Source organism: Eurytemora carolleeae, unplaced genomic scaffold (genome assembly GCF_000591075.1).
Source record: "Eurytemora carolleeae unplaced genomic scaffold, Eaff_2.0 scaffold399, whole genome shotgun sequence".
NCBI classification, from domain to species: domain Eukaryota; kingdom Metazoa; phylum Arthropoda; class Copepoda; order Calanoida; family Temoridae; genus Eurytemora; species Eurytemora carolleeae.
Window position 1 is genome coordinate 20631 of NW_019396490.1, and position 20450 is coordinate 41080.

The 20450-nt window shown below is 31.2% G+C and overlaps 1 protein-coding gene across 1 annotated transcript in view; it reads left to right on the top strand.

Moving 5' to 3' along the window:
* The window catches only part of LOC111704258 (chaoptin), a gene marked incomplete at its 5' end in the record, with an annotated part of 39573 nt that extends 19687 nt beyond the window's left edge, over nucleotides 1-19886 (top strand). Inside the window, 16 exons of the mRNA XM_023476447.1 lie at nucleotides 763-880; nucleotides 3429-3495; nucleotides 4126-4213; nucleotides 5541-5613; nucleotides 6217-6305; nucleotides 6633-6673; nucleotides 7377-7452; nucleotides 7712-7769; nucleotides 8514-8623; nucleotides 9346-9395; nucleotides 9545-9747; nucleotides 11305-11353; nucleotides 11909-12108; nucleotides 14251-14378; nucleotides 15137-15262; nucleotides 19415-19886. Of these exons, the coding sequence (XP_023332215.1) occupies nucleotides 763-880; nucleotides 3429-3495; nucleotides 4126-4213; nucleotides 5541-5613; nucleotides 6217-6305; nucleotides 6633-6673; nucleotides 7377-7452; nucleotides 7712-7769; nucleotides 8514-8623; nucleotides 9346-9395; nucleotides 9545-9747; nucleotides 11305-11353; nucleotides 11909-12108; nucleotides 14251-14378; nucleotides 15137-15262; nucleotides 19415-19658 (1720 nt within the window). The remainder of the gene's footprint in view (nucleotides 1-762; nucleotides 881-3428; nucleotides 3496-4125; nucleotides 4214-5540; nucleotides 5614-6216; nucleotides 6306-6632; nucleotides 6674-7376; nucleotides 7453-7711; nucleotides 7770-8513; nucleotides 8624-9345; nucleotides 9396-9544; nucleotides 9748-11304; nucleotides 11354-11908; nucleotides 12109-14250; nucleotides 14379-15136; nucleotides 15263-19414) is intronic.
* Nucleotides 19887-20450: the final 564 nt, after the last annotated feature.

Below are 20450 nucleotides of genomic sequence, written 5' to 3' on the forward strand. Positions count from 1 at the left end.
CTGTTCCTCGTTGTGAATTCAACAGACGATCCTGAATCTTGAACATTGAATAGATAAATCTTGAAACTTTAAAATTTGACACCTTAGTTTGTGTATACTCTTCAAATACTTTCTAACAATTCAAATCTCCTAAATCTGAAATCAAAGACACATTCTGGTTCTCTATGGCATAGGTGTAAATAGGATGTTACTAGGGGTGAGCCAACTTTCCATTTTGTTNATGAGAACAATTTTCCAAGAGTAAGCTATTGCTCCAAGGCTCACCCTGGATCCGCCCCTGCTCTATGAGGGTAAACTAATTTAAAAGTCGGTGATGGTGATAGACCAAACCTCTGTAGAGTAAAAAAGTAGATGTTAGTTCCACATTTATTGAAAATATATTTCGGTCTGGGTTGACCCTCTTCAGTTCTTGAGATTGTTTCTGTCACAAAGATTAAAAACAAACTAATTACTAATTTGTGTATTCCTTGATACAGAATAACTTACATTTCCTCTGAACATTTTTCTACTGTAGAACCTTATCTCAAGCAACCCTCCATTTATAACGTGACACTACGTCCAAATCACAACAGTGTGAGATACAGGTTGATTGAGATAACCTTGTTTTCCTATTAAAAATTGATTATTTTCAATTGTTTTGTGTGCACGGTTAATGACGGACAATGAAGGTAAAAATGAGAATTTAATACTGTCTCTTTTATAAAAACATGCTGTCTCTTTGATAACAACTTGATTATATTTAACATGCAACTATTTGTTTAGGTCCCTTGATATCTCCTACAACAACATTACCAGTATCCAGCCTGGCTTCTTCGAGACAATGAGTTCATCACTTCGAACCATTAACATTGCATACAACAAGATACCTAGAGTTAACAAGGGATTCTAACTTTTATATATTCTTAATCTTTACAGCTGTACACCTCAACAGATTCCTCATAATTTCGGTGTACAAGATTTTTAATTTAAGTCAGTTATTATTTCTTTAGCTAAGCAGGAATTCCTGTTTCCTGCTTAGCAGAAGTGTTCTCCTGCTAAGCAGGATATCTGTTGAATTTTAAATATTCAGCTGATAACTTCAGCTTATGTTTTTTCTTTACCAAAGTATGGTGAATTAACTAAAATAATCAGATAAGAGGGTTAAATTGAGAACAGTTTGTTTTACATTTCCGTTGTATATAGTATATACAATATACAATATACAATATACATGTTTTTCAAAGTTTCTTGAAATCACAACCAACCCCCCTCGGCCCCAAGGGAAGCGTGCATAGTTTTCTTCTAAATTATTAATGTGCAGAAATGTTGCGAATGTATATTCCCAAGATTCCAGTGTTTCCTCCATGTATACTTTCAGTAAAATGTTTTATATTCCATCTGATATAGTTTTCAAGAAAAGGAAATAGAAACAGGATACTCATCAATATTTAGGGAAATCTTGTAAGGGATAGCTCAAGTATTTGGGTATGATGTCTTAAGTCACAATTATTAATGAAATTGGACATTTCTAGAGTTTTAGAAATATTTGTAAATGTATAAAAATTGTTTACGCTATTTACGCTATTTACTTTTTTGCTCTCTAATTTTTTCGGCTAATAAGTAAATTACGATCCTGTTTAAAAGATTATCAGATATTTGAAATTGTTTTTTACTTTAGAAATATTTTTATTTTTAGTTCAGTATTGTGGGCGTAAGCACACGCATACAAAACAAACAACAAATACGATATTTCATAAACCTGTTTCCAGTTCGTTTTCGAAGTCTTTCTATTTTTTGTTTTGCATAAGGCTCAGTAGAAGGTGTAAACCCAACTATTGTTTTGCACAAGGCTCAGTAGAAGGCGTATACCCAACTATTGTTTTGCACAAGGCTCAGTAGAAGGTATATACCCAACTTTTGTTTTGCGCCGTTGTCTTATCATTTAAAAACTTGACATACGGGTAATACCCTATAAACCATAGTAAACACTTGTTTTACGCAGGCTGATTTTGCTTAGCATTTTTCTTTAATCTTATCTATTGATTACCATTTGAGGTATAAGACAGTAAGAAAAATTTATTAAGAGACGCATTTGCGTAGATTTGCTAATGAATTAAGGAAAATGGAACTCATCTCTGACCCAATTGAGTTGAGTTCCGTCAAACATTTACTAAGAAAGCAACCAAAAAAGGTTGTTTACAAAGATATTTGAAATTTATATAACATTCAATTTTAGCATTAAAAAATATATCCAATTCAATTATTTCAAATACGTTTAAAAAGTTTAAGTAAAAAACATAAAAATCCACATTGGTTTTATTTTGTTTCATCTGAACTTAGCATTAAAATTTTTCATTAAAATGTATTAATCTTTTTGAAATTTAAGCATTTTGCAGTAACTTTCATCTGTAACCCCCCCCCTTATCCCCCCCCCTTCAAGAATTCCAGGTCTATTGTGAGCTATATGGTGTCTTGTTTACTGTCAAATCAAATTAAAAGTTTAAATTCAAAAGAAACGAATTCTTTCTAGAGCGCTAACCCTCTTATATGTTGTCCCTCTGAAAACTTTACACTTTAATCTAAAACCATTCTTTATTCCCTCTCTTCAACTCAACCCCTCTTCTCTTTACTAAAAGGGATTATTATATATATATGGTAAACATAGTTTTCAATGTATTCCTGAAAATTTCGTAAATTTTATAAATATATGAATATTGTTCGTAAATCACAGTGATCCAAATTTTAAACATAATCACGCAAAATTACTTCTAAAGGTCTTTTTTCTTTAAAATCATAAATAAAAAGTTTTTACGACAAACTTAATTTTGTCTATAACTCTTATACCTTTGCACCCTGATGGTGTATACATTTGATATTTCAGCCCTAGACTATTTGATCTAACAGATTTTATACTTTAAAATATCAGTGGGCTACGACATGGGTTGCCAGGACACATGGATTTAAAATATCAATGGTCTACGACATGGGTTGCCAGGACACATGGATTTGAAATATCAATGGTCTACGACATGGGTTGCAAGGACACATGGATTTAAAATATCAATGGGCTGCGACATGGGTTGCCAGGACACATGGATTTAAAATCAATGGTCTACGACATGGGTTGCAAGGACACATGGATTTAAAATATCAATGGTCTACGACATGGGTTGCAAGGACACATGGATTTAAAATATCAATGGGCTGCGACATGGGTTGCCAGGACACATGGATTTAAAATACCAATGGGCTACGACATGGGTTGCCAGGACACATGGATTACAGGCTTTACCCCAAGGCTGACATGGCCAAATTTTGACCTCATTCAGAAAAAAACGGTTAATTTACAAAAAAGAATGAAAATCGCCAGCAATCCCTTAGATATATGATTTAAGAATGAAAGTGTTAAAACTGTATAGAACTGATCTGAAAAGTTGGATTGTTTTAAGGAAACTATTGGAAGCCTTCGTAAACTCGTGGTGATGGATCTTTCTAACAATTTGATTGATTCAATAGGTAATATAAACATTATAACATTTAAAAACAGAAAACAATGCTTTTTTAATAATGGTTTTAATAACGATTTTCCCATTTTATCGGCAAAGGTATTGAATATTCACCGGAAACTCAAATTTTCTAATCTCTAAATTTTTACAAAATGATTGTGTGAACCTTTTAATTTCAAACTTACAATAATTCATCTTATAGAATTCATAGTTGTATATATCAAAAGCCTAAATTATTGAGTTGCAGAAATATAGGGATCAAAAAATCTGAGTTTGTGGCAAAAACTCAATTTCTTTTAAAAACATTTTTTGGAGTAGCAAGCAGCAAATGTATTTATCTAAACATTAGTTAGGATTAAAATGTAATTTATTTTGTTCTCTCAAAATCCTGATACACGCACCCCTGACCCTTCAGTAAAAGTAAATTTAACCTAGAGTCTGACCGCGTCAACCTTGTTGCACCGGCTAGTCCTATTGAGTGTCTGCTTTATTAACCCAATATCCGGGCGATATACAGTACAAACTGGGACTGGAAAGGTTGACCCTACTCGGAAATTCAAATGTACTACGGCTGCCCGTGGATATAGTACAATAACTAATTAAAATTTCTTTATTTTTCAATTAAGTTTTATTTTTTCAGAGGAAAACACTCTAGAACCAATAACTAATCTACAAAGGCTAAACCTAGCTAACAACAATCTAGGAAGTATCAAGGATAAAACCTTCAGGTAAGCCTAGAAATATATAATCTAGGAAGTATCAAGGTTAAAACCTTCAGGTAAACCTAGCTAACAACAATCTAGGAAGTATCAAGGATAAAACCTTCAGGTAAACCTAGAAATATATAATCTAGGAAGTATCAAGGTAAACCTAGAAATATATAATCTAGGAAGTATCAAGGTAAACCTAGAAATATATAATCTAGGAAGTATTAAGGATAAAACCTTCAGGTAAGCCTAGAAATATATAATCTAGGAAGTATCAAGGATAGCATCTTCAGGTAAACCTAGAAATATATAATCTAGGAAATATCAAGGATAAAACGTTCAGGTAAACCTAGAAATATATAATCTAGGAAGTATCAAGGATAGCACCTTCAGGTAAACCTAAAAATATATAATCTAGGAAGTATCAAGGATAAAACCTTCAGGTAAATCTTGAAATATAAAATCTAGGAAGTATTAAGGATAAAACCTTCCGGTAAATCTAGAAATATATAATCTAGGAAGTATTAAGGATAAAACCTTCAGGTAAACCTAGAAATATATAATCTAGGAAGTATCAAGGTAAATCTAGAAATATATAATCTAGAAAGTATCAAGGATATAACCTTCAGGTAAACCTAGAAATATATAATCTAGGAAGTATTAAGGATAAAACCTTCAGGTAAATCTAGAAATATATAATCTAGGAAGTATCACGGATATAACCTTCAGGTAAACCTAGAAATATATAATCTAGGAAGTATCAAGGATATAACCTTCCGGTAAACCTAGAAATTTATAATTTAGAAAGTATCAAGGATAAAACTTTCGGTTAGATCTAGAAATATATAATCTAGGAAGTATCAAGGATAAAACCTTCAGGTAAATCTAGAATATATAATCTAGGAAGTATCAAGGATAGCACCTTCAAGTAAATCTAGAAATATATAGTCTAGAAAGTATCAAGGATAAAACTTTCAGGTAAACCTAGAAATATATAATTTAGAAACCAGAAATCTAGAAAGTATGAAATACAAACCTGAAACTTTGTAATCTATGTAGGAATAATAACGAAACTTCAATATAACAATTCCTTGCTAGGACGTGAAAAAGACAAACCAAAGGTATACATATAGAAGAAGACAATCTAGGATGTTTTAGTTATTTATGTTTTGAGTAAAAGAGTAAAAGAGAGAAAAAAATAATGAAAAAGATCAAAACTCCATTATGAATCATTCACAAACTCATTTTGATAAGCTGTCACTTCTTTTTCGTTTCTGATTTTCATATTATCAAATACAACTTTAACCCTTGAAGATGGATTAGCATTAAGATGATTGATCTGGTTTAGGATGCAGAGAAGTCTCCAGGTCCTAGATCTATCAGGGAACCAGCTGCAGGAGCTACCGGAGCACATTTTTCAGGCATTTTATCCTCATCCTATCTTTTAAATTCAAAAAAGATTTTTTTTCTTTTTAAACAACCCTGCATTTTAGCAGTAAACATATGATTTGTAATCACTAATTCTTAAAAACCTTTCTGCTGAGACATTTTAATTGTCACGTTGTCTGGAACTGTCACTTTTTAATGACACTTTTTCAAAATTCCGGTTTGACATGACAGCACTTGCAGAGATCGGATTTCAATTAAAAGCTAGACGTAGCTGATCTAGGTATGGCTAGTTGAACTTCTTCTCCATTGTATTCTTGGACATACTTTATAGAAGTAAATCAACTATGCGTACTTAGTTCAACTACTGCTCGCTATTATTGTTTAATCTGGCCTGAGGACTCAGTTGCCAGTAAATATGTATTATCTTAATCATATCCTTTTAAAAAGACTAGTTCTCTGTAAAGTGTATACCTATAATAACGAGTTATCGATCTAGCTAACTAAGTATCCAACTGTATTACTATTTATCTATCTATCTAGGTATATCTAGCTAACTACCTAACTATCCCTGTTTACGTATTTATCTGTATCTGTTTCCAATACAGTGATGGTGTAAGAATGGATTGTGTATGTAGGTTTGTAGACTAGAGATATTCAAGATTAGTTCAAACCTACTCATGGAGATACCGGTCAAAGCTTTAAACCCTGTTCAGAGCACTCTCAGGAACACAGATTATTCTCATGTTTTTTTAATTCTTGGCACCTCACGCAGCCATTAAAGGTTTAATTCTCACAATTTCCTCCATTGTTTTTTCAGCATAAATCCGCAAACCACTTTTTTTAAGAAACCACAATTGAGAATAATCACTTTTCAAAGTAAAAAGCATGAATATCTCATTCATTCTTGATCAGGCAAAGTTTTGTGAGTCAGATATGCTCCTCAATAAATGGAGGATTAGTTGAAATTGCGTTCGTTGTACTTCTTAAGTTTTGCTAATACCACCATTACTTTTAAATGTAAATATGAAATGTTTAATTTGTGTGACTTCAGGCATTTGGATCTTTCAAGAAACAATATATCTTTAATATCAGGTAGGATCAAGAAACAATATAACTTCAATATCAGGTAGGATCAAGAAACAATATAACTTTAATATCAGTAGGATTAAGAAACAATATAATTTTGATATCAGGTAGGATCAAGAAACAATATAACTTTAATATCAGGTAGGATCAAGAAACAATATAACTTTAATATCAGGTAGGATCAAGAGGTGTAAGACTAATGTAAACAAAATGTCAGTAAATTTTATAATTTTGATTTGAATTAAAGTTGACACTCCAAACTCGACAGAAGGAGCTAGACGGTCAAATTCATGCGACATTATCAACCCCACTCTAAAAGTTGTGTGTTCCAAGCCGGTACAATATTCAGTCGTACCGTCCAGTCTGGACTACAGCAGTGTAGAGTCGATCCAGCACGTTTTGTTAAACAAATGTAGCCTGGCAAGATGACAGTGTACCGGTACAACTTTGTTTGTTGCTTCTCTTGTCTTAATTTTACTCAAAAGAAGAAGTAAATTTGTTCCTTTACATATCAGAAATTAAAACACATTTTTATTCTTCTCTATAGCTCTTAAATAAGTTAAGAGGGGTTATGATTGAAAACATATATAATCTCAATCTTACGTGGAATTTAGGTTAGTTTCACATGGTTCAGGAAGCTTTTTCTTCTCCGAACCTAACAATTTTAACAAGCTATATTATAATTTTAACATATATTGAAAATATTTAGAGTCTCAGCTTAGTCAAATCCGTAGTTTGGTGGTCCTAGACCTATCAAACAATAGGATTAAAGAGATCGATTCAAGGTAAGTGCACATTTCTCTTTTCAGATTTTTTAACAAAAAGCAATAACATAAAAATGGGAAGGTTGATAGAAATTTTAATTAATGCATTCATAAATACGCAATGCTTGGTGATATACAAATAGTTCACAGCAGTATGCAGATCGTAATATGTTTTCAGAATCAGAAATTCTGTATCTGCGTATGTGCTAAACTTCTTTATTTTCAAGTTTAACTGTAGGAAAGATGTAAACAAAACAAAATTTATTAATGTTTTCTGTAGAGCATTCTGCTGTCTTCCTGAACTGGTTTCTCTCTCTCTTTCTCACAATCCACTTCAGGTAGTACATCCTCATTAATTGACCTTGACCTTGACCTTGACCTTGACCTTGACCTTGACCTTGACCTTGACCTTGACCTTGAACTTGATCTAGACCTTGACCTTGACCTTGATCTTGACTTTGACCTTGACTGCGACATTAAACCTGACTTTTACCTTGTCCTTAACCGACCTTAAATATGACCTTGGTTTTGACCTTGACCAGGACCTTACCTTAACATTGAATTAACCATAATATTGACCTTGATCATAACATTAAGCTTGACCATGACATCGACCTTGACCATACCATTGACCCTGACCATTACATTAATATTGTTCATAACATTGACCTTGACCATAACATTGACCTTGACCATAACATTGAACCTGACCATTACATTGACCTTGACAATTACATTGACTTTGACCATAACATTAACCCTGACCATTACATTGACCTTGACCATAATATTGACCTTGACCATAACATTAACCCTTACCATTACATTGACCTTGACCATAATATTGACCTTGACCATTACATTGACCTTGACTATAAAATTGACCTCAACCATAACATTGACCTTGACCATAAAATTGACCTTTTCTATAACATTGATTTTAAGACAAGATTGATTTAGACTTTTGTCAGAGACTCTGATATTGATCTTGATTTAAAGGTTTTTTTGACATTAATGTTCCTATTGAACTCATTACACTTCGTCTTCAGAATAAAAATTGATGAATACTCCGTTTAATTCAGATGTTCTCTGATGAGTTACTAGACGGAGTGGGAACACAGCTTGAGCATCTAGATCTTTCAAATACATCCTTGTCCTTACTCCCTAATCTAAACCTACCAGAACTAATCAGGTAAAGATTATCAAATAATTTGACAAAAAAGATTGTATTTTTTATCTGATCTGAGCTGAAAACTTTAGAATGTGATATCTTTAATCCCGATCTGTTAATTAATCTGGAGATTAAATTCATGAGGAGAACAAGCAATATTTAATCTGGAGATTAAAAAAAAGAGAGGATCAAGCATTAATCCCGATATCCACTATTCTAAAGTTTTCAGCTCTGTAAACATACAGAAAGGCTAAACCCTTTTTTTTGTAAGTATAAGCGCTCAGCCACAAAGAACTAAACTCTATATCCACAGTGCACTTAACCACCAGAATCTCAATTCTATATCCACAGCATGAACACTTTTCATGTTCAATTATGAATATATTTGAAAAATCCAGCAAGAGATAGTCATTAGATGATTCAAAGATCAAGGATTTAAGTCAAACCGCCATGGAACATGGGATCAGTTGAGAGCGTTCTGAACAGATCAATTTATGATCTCTGAGGCCGAATTTAAAGAAATTGAGCCGCGGCTTAAATTTAAGCCGCGGATCAAATATGGTTGGTTTCACTTAAAGTTGTATTAAATTTTTCAAGATTTAAGCTGTCGCTCAATTGAAACCGGTTTTTGGCAGATTTAAGCCGCGGATCAAATTATTAAATTAGGACACTGGAGTAATTTTTTTTTGGTAATTTCAAATTTTTCTTTGTTTTCAAATAATGATTGTTGTTTTAATGTTTAGCCTAAATATGTCACTGAACAAGCTGACCTTTGTGCCCTCCAGCAGTCTAGGCAAATATAAATATCAAATTAATCTAATTCTTTAAACATGACATGGCAATTTTATAGGAATTTTTAAATTATTTTAGATATTGAAACATTCTTAATGTTCAAAGGATGCAAATTATTCAATCATTTCTTGAATATTTTAATATTTGAAGCAAACATGTCAAATATTCGTGAACTGGATTTATCCTGGAACTCGATGCCCTCCCCTCCTCACAACGTATGGTATATCCTTCCCTACCTCGCCTCCCTGTCTCTGTCCTACAACCCTATGACGAGTATCAAGAATGAAAGCTTCCTAAGCCTGGACAGGTTGCAAAGACTAGATCTAGGAGGACTAGAGCTAACAAACGTAGAGGTAATAAAGGAACGGAAGACTTTATTTTAACGCAATAGACCTTAAACCGGCTGAATCTTTAAACTATTTTGCAGACAAATCAGCAACAATATATCAAAATATCAGCTAATTATGTATTAAAACAAGAAAGTGTAGCGCGAGGCCCTTTAGAAGCCTAGTTTATGAGAAAAAAGAAAGCTTGTCTGGTTATTATATCCTTAACCCAAGCTTTTAGAAAATCTCTCTTACTGTAAAACTTGATAAAATATTCTAAACTTCAGATAATTTCTCTTAAATGTGTTGATTGTTTTAACTTAGAAACTTTACACATTATGAATATTAAATGTATAGTTTGTATATCTGGGGTTGGATAATAGTATCCCAGGGTTTAGTAGGACCTGGAGACCTTCTAAACCTTGACTTAATTGATAAACTTTAATCAAATCAAGAAACTTGTGACGGCAACACCTACAGGGTGTCCCAGTAAACATGGAAATTGAGGAAAGATTTCTAGATCTCCGCTTAAACTTTAAATCTAAGAAATGAAAAAAAACATTGATTATTAGTTTTAAACATGTTTGTTGAGCATTAAAACAATTTTGAGTACACTTTGTAAGAAAGAAGCATACAAACCGACAACATTGTAGAAGAAGAAAAAAATATGAAGAAGTTAAACCTGCAAATTAAACCTTCGTTCTTCCTTTATTCTTTATTTTAAGAAGAACCCCCCTCCTGTATACGCCCTTGATACTATTATACTGTATTAAATTGAGAAAATATCCTGTATACAAACAAAGTTTTTTCCTTTTTTCTGTTCGATCATCTTGCAGAAATTTTGCAAAGACAACATACAGTTTTACTGGTAACATAAAATATAATCTGGCAGACGAAACTTTATTATGAAATTAGGTATTACACAAATAATACAATAATACAAAGAACGTCATAAAGTCACTCAAATCCTATGTTTATTGGTACACCCTGTCATATAGAAATATTTTACAAATCAAGAAAAGAATTTTCTTAAAATTTGTTATTTTAAGTTTTCTTCAATCTACTTGATGCAGCGCGGCTTGCAAATCTGTAAATAATAAATAAAAATTGGAAATTCACTTTTTGAAATAGTTTGAGAGAGTTCTCTGAGTGTAATCAAATCTGGATTTATTTGTTTCGAAAATATTAAAGTTTTCAGCTTTCTAGCATTTTACTTTAAACTTTCCTTTCAAATTTAAAAAGAAATTAAAAAAGGGAGAACTTTGAAGATATTTTTTGGATAAAAAGCTAATTTTTCTAAAGTCCAAAAAAATCGGATTTTTAAGGGGTTTCATGTCTACAAGACATATAAATTGTAAAAAAATGAAAAAAATAGATAAAACAAATTATAAATGTTGATTAAATTTATCAAGTAATATGACTGAAATTATCTAAATTATCTAAATCTAAATCATTTTTCAATGATTTGAAAAAGTAACCTTTTAACCATACGAATGATATTAGAAGTTTCAGAAAAGGTTCAAACTTTGTAAAAATGGTAAAATTTAATCAATTTTTATTTTTGTTTAAAATATTTGTTTTCAGAGTGGGAGCTTCGCAACTCTACCCAACCTGAAACATTTAACAATATCAGGTCAATATATATATATATATATACACACATATATATATATATATATATATGATAGCTGTTCTGATTATTGTTATATAGTTATATACACATATATATATATTCCAATACATTTGTACAGCTTAACACTACAGCTTCTTCTTATAATAAGGTTCCGTTTCAAGATTGGAATAAATTATCCAGGAAAATGGATAAAAAAGCATACGTAATTTTGAAATGTTTCTCTTGTGTTTAATGTGCACATCTCCTAATCTAAAATTAAAAATGTTTTCCATAATTTTTTGCTGACAGATGCCAAAGAATTTAGAATTTGAAAGGAAATTAGTTTTTGCACATGAAACTCGAATGTTTTAATTCCTATACTTTGTAACCTGATGGTGTAATTATTTGATATGTCAAAATTAGACGTTTTGATCTAATAGAATTTATAGTTTTAGATATCAAAGGTGTAGGACAATGGGTTGCAAAGATATTGGAATTATAAAATTCGATTTTGTTGCAAAAACTAATTTCCTTACCGAACAGAGGTACTTTTAAAAACTTAATTTTTTTGTAAAGTTAATCAAGACAAACTGGAGAATCTGGGAGACCTTCTCCATTCCAACCCTGCACTGGAGGTTCTCCATATACACTCGAATGGAGCCTCCTTAAAAAACCATCTATCCAGCTCCAGTCCTGATTCTGGTCTACCAGATAAACTGAAACATATTATTATTACAAGTGAAACCATTACAAACCTTCATCCAGCAGTATTTAAGGTAGGTCATACATTAAACGGATTGTCTGTGTAATTTCATGACATGTTTGAATTCTTACAATGTCTCCATTGTTTCTAAATCAAGATATCCGCAAAAATCACAATTATAAATAATCAATTTAAAAAAAGAAATTATAGAAATCCAGTCTTTTCATGCTTATTGAGCTTTTAATAGCACACTTGTGACTCAGTCTTCATATAGCTGGAGGGTCATTTGAAATTTCGTCTACAGTTACTTTATACTTAAGTTAATCTGATTTCAGTTTGAAATATGGAATGTTTTCAATCCAACTCTTCTTGTAAATAAAATCTATATCAAAGAGAAAATATATTGAAACCTTTTATAGATATAAATATAACATTAGGCTTTTAATGGCGATTTGCACCCGTATCCTCACAACAATTTTAGCGTTATATATTGTCCTTTTTCACTCTTCTTGGTTTGAAAAGGGAAACTAGAAATGTTAATTCTGCATAAAATTCTTTTACGTCTCAATTTAACAAAAAAATAACTCTCATTTTTGTGATGTTTTAGATTGAACAATATGAATCTTAAATCCTAATTAAGCAAAGTTTGAAAATATTTGTGAATTAAGCAAAGTTTGAAAATATTTGTGAATTAAGCAAATGTGAATTAAGCAAAGTTTGAAAATATTTGTGAATTAAGCAAAATTTGAAAATATTTGTGAATTAAGCAAAGTTTGAAAATATTTGTGAATTAAGAAAAGTTTGAAAATATTTGTGAATTAAGCTGTATTGATTGTTAGTTTCCTTGGGCTAAAGAAATCTCTACCCTTGTTCAACGCTAAGTGTTTGAATGATTTATCTCTAAAATCAGAATTCAATTCGACTAAAAGGTTTAACCAAGGGCAGATTTATAACTCACATTTATAGATATGATTTATCCTGTCCTGGGACAATGTTTATCTACGAAAACAAAATAGTAAGGGACAGTTCGGAGAATTCCTAAGCTTTTGTTTTTAGAGGGGTTTTTACCCAATGAGAATTATAGACCACATTTATTCATGGTTTGAGTACATTTCTCTTTGTTAAGAAAATTGTATAGGCAATTTGAACTTGCAAAAAGAAGGTTAAAAATTGAATTTACAAATTCTGAATCTATCTATCTATCTATTTATTTATCTAACTATCTATCTTTCTATCTATCTATCTATCTATCTATCTATCTATTTGTCTATCTATCTATCTGTCTATCTATCTATCAATCTATCTATCTATCTATATAATTATCTATATATCTATCTATCTATCTATCTATTTATCTATCTATTCTTATATCTATCTATCCTTTTATCTATCTATCTATCTATCTACCTCTGAACGTGTGATATCCATATTCCAATATAAATTACCTCTGTAAATATCACCAGCAGACCCTTAAAATTTCCAGCTAACCAATAATCTATAGATTACAAAAACTTACAAAGTTTTCGATTTAAGATTTTTTAAAACATTTTTAAACATTTTTATTTAGCACTTCCCCCGCTATCTTGGTAGGTAGTGTTAAAACTTATTATATTTGTCGTAAAGTTTCTTTTTTTAGTACAAAATCGTCACAAAAAAAAATAAAACTTCGCCTCATTTGTCTTTATTTATGTATGACAATTCAAAGAATGTTTCACTTTTATCATTTTTAAATCAAAATAATACTGGCTCTACTAAAATGGAATTTCAAACAAGGCTGACCCTACAAAGTCGAAAAATAAAGTTTGATAATAAAGCCCGATTTAATTCCAATCTGAAAATGAAATTTACTAAATAAAATTTGACAGCACTGAAAAATAAAAACAGTCAATTTTATCGACTTTTGATATTTAGAAAGAAAGCTCTTAATTCGCAATAAAATCTTGGAAATTGCAACTCTGTGAATTTACATAGATTCTCTGGTTTACAGCTAACAACACGTTTCATTATTTTCCTCATTACAGACGCAGACGCTATGGAAAAGTGAAATTGGTGGCGATCAATTTCAGATTCAATTCTGATTCAGCCAGTATAGGATATCCTTAATAACCATCTTGGCTTATATATATTCTTTTTATACGCAATAGACATTATAAGAGGTTAAATTGATTAGAAGAAGTTTAAGGTCAAGAATATTAACTTATTATTTTTATTTCAGGGTTTACAGAGCAGAGAGCTGAGTTTAACCTTGATCTCGGATAAGATCCTGGTTGAGCGAGATTTATTTTTAAATCTTGGTCGAGCTCAGAACCTTACTTTAAACCTGGCAGGAAGAGTAGGAAACAGGTGAATATCCAAAACTAACTATATTTGGGAAATGTTTGGGGGATTGTGCCGAGTAACCCCCCCGCCCCCCCCCCAAAAAAAAGTCTTAATAGAGAAAGTACATGAAATTTTTATTTTGTTTTACTTTGACCCTTTAGTAAAAGTAAATTCAACCTAAAGTCTGACCGCTTCAACCTTGTTTCACCAGCTAGTCCTATTAAGTGTCTGCTTTATTTACCCAATGTCCGGGCGATACAGTACAAACTGGGACCGGAAAGGTTGACCCGGTTTGGAAATTAAAATGTACTACGGCTGCCTGTGAGCGTAGACCTATAATATAGCAATTGCTGCTGCGCTTGATTTTCTAAACAAAATATTTTTATTAATTCATCTGAATATTCATATTCGTCTCTAGATAAAGTATTGTTAAAATCGGGTTAAAGGGACAGTCAGCGTAATTTCAAATGACCCTCTATTTAAAGGGACAGTCAGCGTAATTTCAAATGACCCTCTATTTAAAGGGACAGTCAGCGTAATTTCAAATGACCCTCTATTTAAAGGGACAGTCAGCGTAATTTCAAATGACCCTCTATTTAAAGGGACAGTCAGCGTAATTTCAAATGACCCTCTATTTAAAGAGTAAAACAATTTCTAATTGTGAGCTAATAATGCATTAGATTCAAGGTATCAAATTTACAAAACTTGTCTCTTGAAAATACGTTAACATTATTTTTAATCAATCATAAATCAATGCTTTTTAATTGATTAATTTATCTCAGGAGTAAGGTGTCTGCAGTACTAGAGAACCCTGCCTCTAGTTACACCCTGGGAGCTCCATATTCGGTTTTCCTAGAGGGGTTGAATCTAGGGGACAAGTTATACCCATGTAACTGTGATAGTATGGGGTAAGTGTAACATCAATTTTTCTTGCAGCTCTAACAAATGAGGTTTTTAGGGCTCTGAGGATGCAAAATATTTTTTTTTACAAAAACTTGTCCCAAAAAATGTTTTTTTATCCAAAAGTTTACTTATTTTTTAAACAAATTCTTTCTAACAAACCTAAAGTGATACAATGGTGCAAGGGTACAATGATACAATGATACAATGATACAATGGTACTATGATACAATGATACAATGGTACTATGATACAATGATACAATGGTACTATGATGCAATGATACAATGTTACTATGATACAATGATACAATGATACTATGATACAATGATACAATTTTACACCAAATAAAATAAGAGAGAAATATTTTTGAACTGTAAAATCCTTTTTTGAACATACATTACTCAAACATTTTACAACAAACTGCAATACACTAAGATGTAAGAAAACGAATAATGAAATTTGAGAAATTTTGCACTTTAAAAATTATTTTTGGTTTTCTAAGCCACTCACAGGGTAAATTGATCATCTAAATTTAATTCAATGATATGCAATCAGATGATAAACTCTCTTTTTTACTTCGCTATCAATCGGTTTAAGATTAAAAATGTTTTAAAAATTGTGATTATTTATTAAAAAGTTGCTACCCTGTAACTTGTATGAACAGCTTCTAGAAGGTATTTTTTCATCTATAATATATTCGTATATGTTCACGTTTGTTGAGTACAGATATATATCTATATCTATTTATCATAGAAATATAATTTATATACTTACTTACATCATGATACAGGAACAAGCATAAAGCATAATGTTTAATACCAGCGTTAGAGCATTAATTCTCCAGATTACGCTGGTTGAAAAAATTATAAATTCCTCTAAATCGATCAATATTTTCTTTGATTTTTCGAAAAATATCTAAAGAAACATTCTCAAAAATTTCTGTAATATCAAAGGTTTACATCACTGAAGGTTGCAAAGATATAGAGATTAGAAAATTTGAGTTTGAGGAAAAGACTCAATTACTTTATATTTAATGTCATCCGGACCGTTCAAGACTAATAAGAACTCATACTGCACTTTAAAAAATCATACAGTCCAACAATTAAAGAAGTATAAAGTAGTAACTACGAACAGTACAGGTCTAAGTAAAAAGACTAAATCAGTATATAATTTAAAATCAGCCTAATTTTTAACGTTAGAATTTCAATGTATTTTCACAATCATATCTTTTTATCTATAAGCCTTTTATTTTTATTTTTAAAAGACCATAAGCGGTAAATACCAGAATAAAGATTGTTCTTATTAATAGTGATTTATAATTTCAAGACGAGTTCGGCTATTCCCGATTTACAACGGCACCCTTGAAAGTGTTGTCTGATCAAGTATGAATTAGATATCCATGTTTTTGTTTCTTTACACTGAGCTGGGAACTTTTGAATGGTGGATATCGGGATTAAGGCTTGATCCACTCTTTCTCTTAATCTTAAGATTAAATAATGCTTGTTCTCCTCTTGTTATTAATCTCCAGATTAATTAACAGATCGGGATTAAGGATATCACATTCTAAAGTTTTCAGCTCAACTCGATGTTTATTTTCATTTGCAGTTTCTCTGCGAAAGTGACTTGCGCATTTCTTAATTTTTAAGAAGCAATGGAGAAACTATCCATCACTATTTTGTTTAGATTAAGATTTCAAGAGTCCCGTTTGAAATGAGGCATTGCCATCTTTGCATTTAGGGTCACTTGAAATTACAGTTCTTTTAAGGTCGTCATTTTATTCCCATGTTTTCTACAACTCCCTGTATTTCCATAACTGTAGAATGAAAGATGTGTATAACTTCTATCTATCTCCACCTATATGTATAAAATAAATATTTACTTAAAAATTCTTAATATCTTTATTAGCAGTCTACCACACAATATACAAATATTCATTCTTTACCGATCCTGAAGCAATCCGCTACATATGTTTGTCCTATATATATATATATATATATATATATAAATATATAAAATAAGATAATTTCATAATTGGTAGAATATGAAAGGTTGCCCTTTTTGATCAAGATATGGTCAGCATTTATTACAGAACCTTATTTTACTAAATATATAATTCTTAAACCAATAATCGAAAATAACCCTAGTCCTGGGATTTCCAAAAGGTGGTCTCCGATTAGTGTTTAAAATGCATTTTTTAAAAAAAATACAAAACTGCAAACTTGCCGCCGCGTCATTATTTAAATGTTTTTTTTTTCTTTTTTCTTTTACAAAATATTTGTCTTTGGCGCGGGCTTTATCTTTCAAAACATACTTTAGAAAAAAATACCTCCTCCCTCCCCCCCCGTATGTTATGAGTTAATGTTTAGATGCTATACTTTGTAGGGTTAACTATAGAACAATACTGCAGTGCTTTCCATTATACTTCTTTCTATCATGTATAATATTTATACTTAAAATATATAAATATATATATATACTACTTTAAATATATAAAATGTATACGAACAATGTAATTCAAATCTCACAAGCATTTATTCTCAAAAAAACTGAAGACGTAATTTTAAAGGGAGTGTTCACGAAAAATTAACGGGGGGTATAGGCTTACGTCGAAAATTATTCGATGGTGATTGCTATTAATCTTACTTCTATCTGTTGCGTCTTTAAGGAAAAAATTGTTAAAAACGATTCACACCGAAGAACGTAGCGTCCGTACAAATTCAGAAAATTTAATTCCTAACAAATAATTTAGATAATACAACTTAAAATCATCAATTTTTTCTATACGCATTCGTATATAGTTGATATTTCATAATATTTTTATTTTTTATGATCTGAGAGTTACTTTTGAAAACATTCGATTCCGTTTCGAGGATTTTTGATAATTAAGGAGACATTTTCATATTTTCCAGGAATGTTAAAAAAACAGCGCTAGCTGTTAAACAAGTTATAAGCGAAATATTAGTTTTAATAAAAACAAAATCAAAAATGTGATGAAATATCAACCAAGTACTGCGTCGGAAAAAATCGATGATTATAGGTTGTAATATGTGAATGATTTGTTTGGAATCATATTGATTTTTAACGATTCAAGTCGATTATTGCAACTTTCTGAATTTGTATGGACGCTGCGTTCTTCGGTATTATTCTTTTTTCAATTTTTTTCCTAATAGACGCAACAGATACAAGTAAGATTAGTAGCAATCACCATCTAGATACAACGCAGAAAACTGTCATAATTCGACACTTTTGATTGCTCATTGTTACTCAAATAATGGCTCAATGAGTGAATCAGATATGACATTTGGATGGAGGGGAGGAAGGCCAGTCACAAAAATTTCACGTTCGAGCCACATTTTCCTCATTTTTTCGTCCGAGCCACCTCGAAATCGTCGTCCTTTGATTATTATGTGTTTTAAAGTTTATAATTCTTGAAGATAATACTATTTTTTTAGATCTGGCCGGGTTAGGGCATATAATATGGATAGACTAAAGTATTGCAATGATAACAGCATGATGGATGCTTTAACCCCATGAGAATGATGTCAAACTTTATTTAGACAAATCTTAAATCCTTTCTGCCTCCGTAATGGCTAACCTTCGTGATATAAAATAAATAGCAAAATATTCGGCATACCTCTGCCTATCATTTTCCCCATGGAACAATCTTAAAAAATTCTATAGTTTGAATTATAATTAACAAAAAGATTTAAAGTTCTATATACTCGGAATTATTTGCGGCATTCTACACCAGGAATATCTGAAAATGCGCGTAAAAAAGGTGAACAGTTTTAGGGACATTGAACTCGAAAACTTTAATTCAAATGAAACTATTTTTTTTATTTACAAAAATTCAATATTTCATTAATGCCATAACGTGTCCAATTCTTAAAAAATAGTTTTATCTTGGAAGGAGTAACATTTCGAAGTGGCTTGGACGAGAAAATGAGGAGAATGTGGCTCGGACTAGAAATTGTTGAGGCTCGCCCTCCTCCCCTCCTTCACAATGGATAAACAAATATTGCAATTGATAAACAATTTGGCAAAAATTATGTAATCTAATTTTTGCCAATAAAAAACTGAACGTTACTAAACTCAACATTACAGGGAGGGTCCATTTCGTCTTAACAACATTTAAAAATGTAATTTCCTATTTTTAGATGGTTGGGGAAGTGGCTAAGACGATGGCGCGGCGAAATGTGCGGTCAGCACTACATGGACCTGGACCAAGGAGAGTGTTGGTCCATAATCAGGGACCTACGTCAGGCTCGATGCATGGATTCTGATGGACTTTTGTTGGACTCGTTAAAGAAGATGGACTGTTTGTCGTTTAATACCAGTCCCAGCATTATGGTATCTACTTACCTCACTGTGATTCTTGCCCTTAACTCATTTCTCAGTTAAATCCGAGTTCGAGCACATTTTGAAACAATAGTTTTCAAATTAAAATATTAAATTGGGTTTAATTATTTTAATTATTTAATTATTAACCGCTCTTTTTACTTTTATTATTTTTACGGGATCTTATGCTTACTCTGTGTCCTTGGGATGGTTTTGTTAAGTAATTTAAATACAAAAATATTTCGCAAAAGTTTAAAGGAATTGACTCTTTGCAACAAACTCTGATTTTCTAATCCCTATATCTTTAGATTCCAACGTCGTAAACCTTTGAAATTTCAAACTATGGCTTTTGTTAGATAAAAAATCATAAGTTTGAAATATCAAAGGTTTACGACATTGGGTTCCAAAGATATTGGGATTAGAAAATCAGAGTTTGTGGCAAAGAGTCAATTCCTTTAGCAATTTTTTCAAATCTTAATTTTGCTAGTTAAAGGATTTTCTTAGTTAATGGAATGTGAAAGAAATTTAAAGTTTTGCTTTGATTACAGGGTGCCATCACCGATTCACATTTCAGTTTTTTCTTCATTTTTAAAAAATTCTTATTATTTGGTTATAAACTTTAGTTTCTTAAGGCATTTAATAACTGTTAAATCTTGATAAATTTATAAAAAAAAATCAAAGAAATGGATAAAGAGATGTGGATTTATCCAGTAATTATCAAATTAAAGTTATGTAACGGCGCGGAAATATATTTTTCTTTCGATTCTAAAAGGAAAGCAAATGTTCATGAAGCGATATGATGAAAATTGGAACTTTAAAAAATAAAATATCACCAATTTATTACATTAATGTTGG